General features: G+C 38.7%; 1 protein-coding gene across 1 annotated transcript; it reads left to right on the top strand.

Moving 5' to 3' along the window:
* The first annotated feature begins 3,952 nt into the window (after window positions 1-3,952).
* Window positions 3,953-8,415, top strand: LOC116075955 (olfactory receptor 1082). Its single transcript, XM_031349468.1, has 2 exons — window positions 3,953-4,141; window positions 7,320-8,415. The coding sequence occupies exon 2, from the start codon at window positions 7,333-7,335 to the stop codon at window positions 8,263-8,265; it is 933 nt and encodes a 310-aa protein (XP_031205328.1). The 5' UTR covers window positions 3,953-4,141; window positions 7,320-7,332; the 3' UTR covers window positions 8,266-8,415.
* Window positions 8,416-10,258: the final 1,843 nt, after the last annotated feature.

Below are 10,258 nucleotides of genomic sequence, written 5' to 3'. Positions count from 1 at the left end.
ATGCAAAATAGACAGAGTGCACAGACACCTACTAGGGCAACAGCTAGCACTCCTAAGCCCGCCCAATAAACACAAAAGGAGGCCAAACACACACAGGGGTGGGGCCAAAAGAAACATTCTGAACAGAATTAACCATCTCCACATTCTTATAAAAGGGATGACCATAAAAATAAGATGGGGTGGATGAACCTTCTACCTGAGTGGCTATAACACCAGCAGCAGCGCTCCACAAATAGTTATACCAGCTCTATTACTCCTGGGCATATACCCAAAAGATGCTCCAACATGTAACAAGGACACATACATGCTTCACTATGTTTATAACAGCCTTATTTCTAATAGCCAGAAGCTGGAAACAATCCTTCTCAATATCTTTATTCTGGCAGTCATCTCTTTTTATTTTACCTGCTTCTTCAGGGTATGTACTTTCATATGAAAATTTGGAGCTAGGAGCCTTTGATGAGAGAGAATATGGGGGAGTGTGTGGAAAGTCAGCGAGAGTTGAAAGCTCAGTACATTTACACCCACTCATATTCATAACTTATTTTATATGGTAGAAATCTTATGCAGGCCCACACAGACAGCAACACATACAAGATGGTTATCTCTGAGTATGACAAAGACACTACAGCCATGACTTCACAGCAACTGAATTAGGGAAATAGTGCCCTGGTCTTCCTGATGAACTATTGGCTACTGATAAATTCTTGTTGTGGGACAATCATTCTCTTTAGTTTTGTGACCACTGAAGACCCAAACAGTCTTCAGTGCATAGATCTACACTAATAGCCAAAAAGATGATACTTTCTAATCTCAGTGAGTATAAAAACATAACAATAAAATAAGAATAGAAAGAATTCATAAGGGTAAGGCAGACCAGGAATAACAATAGGAGGGGATTAAGATTAATTTGGGATAATCAGAATGCATGCAATATTTGTATGAAATTGTCAAAGAGCAAGCTCAGTAAGAGTTAAAGGAGAGAGGATAAATTTTGGGTTGAAAGATCTGTGGGTTGATTAGTGTCTCTAATGCTCCACTGGGGTTCCTGTCTGGCTATAGGTGGTGGCCTCTTCAAGTTCCAAATCCCCAATGTAGTGAGTCACAGCTAAGATTACCCACATTTGATTCTTGAGTGTCTCCCTTATCCCAGGTCTCTGTCTCATCTTGGAAATGGTCTCCACTTCCTTGCTCCTGTAAGTTACAGATTTCCATACATTTCATGGCCATCTAGCCATCTCTCCTATCTTTCCCCACACCTGATACTGAATCCCCTATTCCCCTCCCCCAAATCCTTTCCCTCCCAGTTACTTCCCTCCATCTTCCCCTTATGACTATTTTATTCCCCCATCTAAGCAAGATTCAGTCTTCCTCACTGGGGGCTTCCTTCCTGTTTAGTCTCTTTGTGTCAATGGAATGTAACATGGTACCTGTATTTTATGGTTATTATTCACTTATAAGTGATACTATGCATGTCCTTTTGGGTCTGGGTTACCTCACTCAGGATGATATTCTCAAGTTTCATTCATATGCCCATGAAATTCATGATATCTTGGTTTTTAATGGCTGATTAGTATTCTATTTTGTGGATGTACCACATTTTCTTTTCTTTCTTTTCTTCATTTTTCATTGGTTATTTTATATATTGACATTTCAAATGTTATCTCCCTTCCCAGTTTCCCCCCCACAAACCTCCATCCTCTCCTGCCCCTGCCTCTATGAGGGTGCTCCTCCACCCACCCATTCACTCCTGTCTTAGTGCCCTAGCATTCCCCTACCCTGGGTCATTGAGTCTCCACAGGACGATTTTCTTTATCCATTCTTCAGCTGACAGACATTTGGATTTTTTCCAGTTTCTGGCTATTATGAATAAAGTTGCTATGAACAGGGTTGAGCAAGTGTCTTTCTGGGATGTTGGAGTGTCTTTTGGGTATATGACTAGGATTAGTATAGCTGCATTTTGAGGCAGAACTATTCTCAGTTTTCTGAGAAAACACCAAATTGATTTCCAAAGTGGTTGTGCAAGTTTGCACTCCCACCAGCAGTGGAGAAGTGCTGCTGTTGCTCCATATCCTTGCCAGCATGTGCTATCTCTTGAGTTTTGATGTTAGCTATTCTGGTGGGTGTAAGATGAAACCTTAGATTTGTTTTGTTTTTCATTTCTCTGATGACCAAGGACTTTGAACATTTCTTTAAGTGCTTCTGGGACATTCAAGATTCTTCAGTAGAGAATTCTCTGTTTACTTCTCTACCTCATTTTTAAATTGGGTTATTTGGATTGTTGGTGTCTAACTTCTTGAGTTCTTTGTAAATTTTGGATATTATCCCTCTGTCAGATATAGGGTTGGGAAGGATACTTCCTCAGTCTGTGAGCTGTTGATTTGTCCTATTGACTGTGTCCTTTGCCCTACAAAAGTTTTGCAGTTTCATGAGGTCCCATTTATCAATTGATAAATGATTTTATCATTTTAGAGCCTGAGCTATTTGTGTTCTGTTCAGGAGATTTTTCCCTATACCAATGCAGTGAAGGGTATTTCCCACTTTATTTTGTATGAGATTTATTGTGTCTGGTTTTACATTGAGGTCCTTGATCCAATTGCACTTTGGTTTTTAGTAGGGTGTTAAACAAGGATCTGTTTTCATTCTTCTACATGTAGATATCCAGTTATTCCAGCACCATTTGTTGAAGATTCTTTCCTTTTCCCATTGTATGGTTTTGGCTTCTTTATTAAAAAATGAGTGTGGGGGAAAAAGCAGAGACTGAGGGAGGGAATGGCCCACCAATAACCAGCCCAAATTGAGGCCCATCCCATGGGTAAACACCAATCCCTAATACTATTAATGATTCTCTGTTATATTTAGAGACAGGAATGTGTTGTCCTCTGAGAGACCCCACCCTACAGCTGACTCAAACAGATGTAGACACCCACAGCCAAACAGCGGATGAAGCTTCAGGACTCTTATAGAAGAATTGGGGGAAGGATTGTGGCCCCAAAGGAGTAGGAACTCCACCAGAAGATCAACAGTCAACTAACCTGGACCCATTGGGCTCTCAGAGTCAACCACCAACAAAGAACATGCACAAGCTAGACCTAGGCCTCCCCAGTCATATGTAGCAATGTGCAGCTTGACTTTCATGTGGGCCCTGAACAACTAGATTGGTGGCTATCCTAAAAGCTGTTGCCTGTACCTGGGGTAAGTTCTACTAGATGGGCTGTCTTTTCTGGCCTTGGAGAGGAAGTGTGTAGCCTCCCAGAGACTTGAAGTGCTGGGAGAGGGAGAGAAACCTGGGTTGCCCCCACATGCTCAGAGGAGAATGGGAGGAGGGATAGGGGAATGGTTGTGACATGGGGTGACCTTGAAGGGGGCAGTGTGTAGAATGTAAATTGAATAAGTTAAAAAAATAAATTAAAAGAAAGTTGAAGGAGAGGCTGACAAGATGGAGCAGTGGTTAGCAGATTTGCTGCCATGCAGATAATCCAGGTTTAGTTCCTGGAACAGTCATTATAGCCCACAACCATCTCCAACCCCAGTTCTACAGGATCTAATCCCATCTTCTGAACCATGGAGGCACATACACTCTACTTACATATATGCAGGCAAAACAACAACAACAATAATATTTTTGAGAGCAGATGTGGTGAACAATTTTCTGAAGTTTCAGGGATTTTTGTATGATCCACTGACTAATATTTTAAAGATTCTTGAGATTGACTTAAGAGAGGCCATTTTGTGTTAGGCATTAGAAAAATGTCAATGGGATAATGGTGCTAGGAGACAAGGCCTCTAGAGAGTAGTTAAGTTCATGGAGAAGAGACAACCAAAAGTCATGGGTCCCTGGGAATCGGCAAAATTAAATTCTTGGCTTTCCAGACCTGTGTCCCAGAGGGTAATCATCTGCTTAAAGGATAATGATGTAAAATAGGGAAATGTGCCCAATGAGCAAATATAAGACACTTCAGCCTTCTCTTCAGAGAATGCAGCCTTGGACAGAAGCTGGAGTGGTAGCACTCATTTCTTCTAGATTCTTAAGTGTTTTCAGTTCTTTGTGCTGTGTGGTCTGGCTCAGAGCTTCTGTCCCCACAATTTGCTGAGAATCTTGAGCTGCTATTCAGGGAACTTCTTCAAAGAGAATGTTCAGGTGAGTTTCAAAACTCTGTAGACACTGCAAGAGAGTGTCAAAGGAAATTAGTCCTAGGTTCGTCCTTCTGAGGTCACTGGAGAGCCAGTCCCTGTTAGTGTAGTGGGATTTTTGTGAGTGCTTACCTTGCCATTCCATCACTTTTTGTTCAGCATATTATATTGAGAAATGAATATTAAAAGAAATTAATTCAAAGTTTCATTGATGACAAGAAATGGCAAAAACAGAATCCTGGATGGAATAGGGAACTGGGATAGATGTTAAAGTTTATTTCAGTGTAAGAACTACCCAAGAATCTTACAGTTAAAGTAATAGGAGAATACGGGGCTGGGGTGCAGAGAAATAGAGGCATTTTTGTATTAAATGATATTTATTGGACTGTTTATATGATGATGAGAAAGATCAGTGGAAGGCAACCTTACAAGTTGATGGGAAATGGTAATTAAATATCAACTCTTGCTGTGAATGTACATACATACACAGATAAACACACACAGACACACACACACACACACACACAGAAACTGTTTTAATCTCTGAGAGACTCAAAGTTTCTATGAGGTTATTGTTCATTTCCTTTCTCTACTGAGAATGTCTATGAGGCCTTTTCCTGTATTCTGTTGTGGGAACATTTTTGCTCCTGGTGTCAAATGTACTCTTTCAGTATATGTATTAGAGTTCTTTTACTTTCTTTTTCACAAATTGCCTGTCTTCCACTTATTCCTTTATTATCCCTAAATGTGTGTTTATAGTAATATTAGAAAGTTTGTTTTGTGTGCATGAATCTATTTATCAGCCATACGTGCATTCAACTTGCTTCTTGTTCTTCAGAAAGGACTTATCGGTGGTCATTTATTGTTGTCTTCTTTTTCCATCAGGTCATTTTGTACATGTTTCCAGTGTGTTTCTTTATCTTTATTATTCTCTATTGTTATTTGCATGTTTATAATCAGATACACCCCAAAGGGGTAAAGTACCACACTTTTATTCGTTACTTGCATGGCACTCATTCTTTTTATCATTTAAGAAAAATCCATGTATTTGAGTTGAGCATATTTGAATATGCAGCTCTATGAGACACACTAAGTTTTGATAAAGCTGCCTCCATGCATTTAGAGATGTTTTAAAAATCATATTTGCTTACTTTCAAGTATTCAAAAGTTTGATTTTAAATTACTTACCCCTTGTAAAATCATCAAAAAATTGTACTTTTAGCTATTTGGTTCATATTGAAGTACCTAAAACAAAAGCTAAAAGTGAACATTATATAAAGTAGAGGGTGTCACTGAAGTCTAGGAAAGAAAAAAAATGAGAGGAGAAAAGGAGATTCAAGCTGCTACCAAATGATGGTTCATGAGTGCTGAAGGCCTCTTGATGTGCAGTATGCCAAGGCTATCACAGTTTGAACTTTCTAACATATACTTTCTTGTCTAATATTTGTTTCAGAAGAAACAAACATGTTACTTCAAAAAACTCTCCCCTTATGTTTTATTACATGGTTTTAAAACAGGAAGTTATAAGAGAGTGTGAATACTTACAATAAAAGTAGGTAATAAATGTTGAAGGAAATGGCAACATTAAGTCCCTTGTGATGATCATCACATGCTGTGCACTTGTGTGGAAGTATCCTATGGACATTGAAAGTTACTGGGAATAAGTTAAAAGCCAAAATCAATGGAAACACATTAGTAACAGTGCATGGTAACATAATTACCCTCCTTTCACTTCTTTGTGCTTCCCCACGCTTATCCACACTAAAGAAAACATGTAATAGAGAAACTTTGTGGGATTGTGGACATGGAAATGTAAAAGAAGGAGAGAGGACAAATGAGAAAATGTAGTAGAGGAGGAAAATGTGATTAAGATACTCTGTATGAGTGGGTAAGAGAGTCACAATGAACAGCAGCACTTTGAATGAATAAAAACAGTGATGATACTAAATAAAACTAATAACACTATCTCAATAATTTCAATGTACTAAGGAAACACGAGTAACACTGCTCTTTTCCATTTCAGGGGTTCTTAGTATATCTTAAAGTATCTCTACACATTATGCATGCATATTTATCCATGCATTGCTTATGAAATGCTCCAGGAGGATTCTAGGCCTGTCATTATGCTTTGTATATCTACTCTTATTTTCTTTTCTATTTTTCTGCCTATTTTCTCACTAAATAAAAGCCATAGACATCTGAAAAGGAATGTTCCTAGTACAGATTAGCTGTTTCACACAATGTAAAATTCTGTATAATTGAGCCTGTGGATCCATTCGGATGATAATTTGTGTTCTTTTTCATGGATATATAATTATACCCATGCTGAAATAACAGTTTTGCTTTTAGGACAAACTGTAGTTCTCAATGTGAAGCAATTTCACTCTTCAGTGTCTAGAACTGCTCATCTGTCATATAGGGGAGTTTCATTACAGCTTGGGTTGCTTCTAAGCATCCCATGAGGCACCGAACATCCCACTACACAGAATGATCTAGTCAGAATGTCACCGGGTTACTATGCAGAAATTTCTGGGTGTGATTCCTCCAAAATGCATAAATCACAGATATATGCATGCACATGTTTGGCAGACACATAAAGGCAGATTCTATCTTTCCAGTCAGTTATACTTGCTTTAATATTCTTTAGTATTTTTTTTTTTACTACATTGCCACTCCATGTCTTGTTATAAGGAAAAGAAAATAGTTTCAGTTGTTATCCTATTTTCCCCCATTCTCATGTACACACAGTGTGTGTTCACATTTATTAAAAGGGTGAAATTTGCTGAGTCTATTGATAAGCAAATATGTCATACCTTCACTCCAAAAGGCATTAAACATGGTTCCTTTGTTTTCTGATATTATTTTCATTCATATACATGAAGTTCTTTTTATTTTTAACCAACCTCTATAAATAATCTAAGCACTGCCTGAAAAACATACAGCACTAATAATTATGTATTCATAATAACTTCTCATTTAAATTGTGGAATACATGATTTTTAATGTAAAGATTCAGAGAGTAAAAGAAATTTCTGTCAAGATTAGCATGAGGGACTCCATAAGAGGAACAATTCCATGGAAACAACTCAGAAGTTAATTACTAACCATATAAAATGTAGCATATCACATATATCAGTAATGTGAGAAGGAGAGTCGTGTTAGCTTGCCTTTCTCTTGTCTCATAGACACATGTGACTGATGGAGTCAGGGAACAGCACAAGAAGAATTTCAAGCTTTTTTCTTCTTGGATTTTCAGAAAACCCACACCTTCAATTCCTCATCTTTGCACTGTTCCTGTCCATGTACCTGGTAACAGTGCTTGGGAACCTGCTCATCATCATGGCCATCATCACACAGTCTCACCTGCACACGCCCATGTACTTCTTCCTCGGTAACCTGTCCTTTGTGGACATCTGTTTCACCTCCACCACCATCCCAAAGATGCTGGTAAATATACAGACCCAGAACAAGACCATCGCCTATGCAGACTGTATTATCCAGATGTGTGTCTTCTTGGTTTTTGGAGAACTAGACAACTTGCTCCTGGCTGTGATGGCCTATGACCGATATGTGGCTATCTGTCACCCACTGTATTATACAGTCATTGTAAACCACCGGCTCTGTATACTGCTGCTTCTGCTGTCCTGGGTTGTTAGCATCCTACATGCCTTCTTACAGAGCTCTGTTGTGCTACAGTTGACCTTCTGCAAAGATGTGAAAATCCCCCACTTCTTCTGTGAGCTTAATCAGCTGTCCCAACTCACCTGTTCAGACAACTTTCCAAGCCACCTCATAATGCATCTTGTACCTGTTCTATTGGGAGCCATTTCCCTCAGTGGTATCCTTTACTCTTATTTCAAGATAGTGTCCTCCATATGTTCTATCTCCTCATCTCAAGGGAAGTACAAGGCATTTTCTACTTGTGCCTCTCACCTTTCCGTTGTCTCCTTATTTTATAGTACAGGTCTTGGAGTGTATGTCAGTTCTGCTGTGGCTCAAAGCTCACATTCTGCTGCAGGAGCCTCAGTCATGTATACTGTGGTCACACCAATGCTGAACCCCTTCATTTATAGTCTAAGGAATAAAGATATGAAGAGAGCTCTGGAAAGACTCTTAGGAGGAAAATTGTAATGTGTATCATTGGACTGGCTGACGTTTCCATGATTGTAGAGGGTAAAGCTGCAGAGATGGGAGCTCTGTCTTCAGGTCATAAAGGGATAAGGTGCATCTGAATGCCTTGTGGAGGGTCTGGAGAGATTGTTCAAAGGTAGAAGAATCCATCCTGCTTTCCAGAGCAACATTTTGTTCTCAGGACCCATTTGGACAGTTCCCAACTGCCTATGATTCCAGCTTCAAGGGATGCAACACACTTCCTCACCTTTCTAGATGCCTAAACTTTTAGTCACAATACCACCCCCACACTTGTGCATAAATAAAATAAAATAGATATAATAAATATAAACATATATCCTCTGGCATTTCCATTACTCTCATTCCCAAAATAAGCAAGCCGCATTACTAAGATATTTGTTCTCCCTCTTATGCAACTATTTTCTCCTCTATAGTAGTCCTAGCTTCCCAGAGTTATTCCAAACACTGGACTGAATGTGTATGGTCAGCAACATTTGAAAATAATTCCTTTGTATGTGGGTTGGTGTCCCCTTCCAATGGTCCCTGTTTATCTATTGGTGATGGTCTCCTCTGGTTCCATCTCCTTATTGTTGGACATTTTGGCTAAGGTCAGCCACTCTGGGTCCTCAGAACTTCCCATACCCCAGGTCTCTGAGACTTTGTAGAGCTTCCACCCACCATCCACTCCTGGCAGCTGAATATTTCCATTCATTCTCCTGGACTTCTGGGCTTTTCTCCTGTCTCCCACCATACCTGATCCTCCCCCTTTCCCCTCCACCCCCTTCTCCTACTCAGATTCTTCCCTTCCTCTTATTTATTTATTTATTTATTTAATTTTTATTATTTATTTCACATCTGAATACATCTATTGACTTTCATATCATGTTTTAATTCATATACACGAACAATTCAGAGTAATATGCTTGTCCATCAAATTATGCCAGACCAGGCCAGCATCCAAGGTAGACTGAAGCAGGGAGCAATGGAGCAAAAGTTGCAATTTCTGGGGCAGATGTTGCTAACTATTTGTTCATTTTTTTCTTCCTACAACTCTTTGCTCTTCTAAGGCCAAAAACTGATGCTTTCTGGTAACTTGACTCCTGCTATTAGAAGCAGGGAATTAAGGAAAAAATGGCTTAGTTACTTGGCTGTTTTTCCTCTGGGTCAAGGACTCCTTGTTGGACAGATGAGAAGCTTGGACTTTGTTAACTCTTTGTAAACCAGAGAGAAAAGAAAATTTAAAAAAAGAAAGAAAAAGAGGAAAAATAAGAGAGTCAGGCATGCAGAAAAAATACTTGCTGTAGATGAAGCAAAGATAAGAAGCTCCAACAAACCTTTATTTCTGTTCTTAGTATTTATAACGTCTCTAAAAAATTACTTCATACAGCTATCAGACAGAACTGCTACAACAGGATAATTGATTATGTGGTTTTCTAAACACTTTTACACCTTATAAATTCATGTATTTTAAATCAATAGTTCATGTTATAAATTGATAAGGAGTTACAGCAGAATTGTTTACACATGTTTTCCATTAAAACTAGTACTTGACTAAAGATTCATTATCTATTTAATTTCATTAGTTCATTATAAGTTTAAAGCAATATTTTTTTCTTTTTTAGTCCTTGCTTCACAATGCATATTCTAGACATACTGAAATCTATTTTGTCATCTCTTCCATGAGATATTTAACTTCAACACACTCAGTTCTCGTAATCTAGTCTGGCTTTTCCTGCCATAGATAAACTTACAACAAGCTCCATATCTGAGGCAGAACTATGCTGCCAGCATCTTCTGGGACTTGACTACTTAGATATATAGAAGCTAGTTGGTTGTGCAGCTGCCCACACCTACAATGCTTACATATCCAGTTATATATTGATATAAAATATCTAGGCTATAACTAATGACTTAGCTTTAATGCCAAGGAAAACATCTAAGGAGATATGAAAATATATTCAGACACATTTACACAGACAGTCTCCTCATCTCA

The sequence above is a fragment of the Mastomys coucha genome, unplaced genomic scaffold, assembly GCF_008632895.1.
Source record: "Mastomys coucha isolate ucsf_1 unplaced genomic scaffold, UCSF_Mcou_1 pScaffold4, whole genome shotgun sequence".
Classification (NCBI taxonomy): Eukaryota; Metazoa; Chordata; class Mammalia; order Rodentia; family Muridae; genus Mastomys; species Mastomys coucha.
This window is presented reverse-complemented; position numbering and strand designations above follow the sequence as displayed.

What these genes read in the sequence shown, in the direction of transcription:
- LOC116075955 (XM_031349468.1), top strand. Translation starts at nt 7,333, where the DNA reads ATGGAGTCAGGGAACAGCACAAGAAGAATTTCAAGCTTTTTTCTTCTT.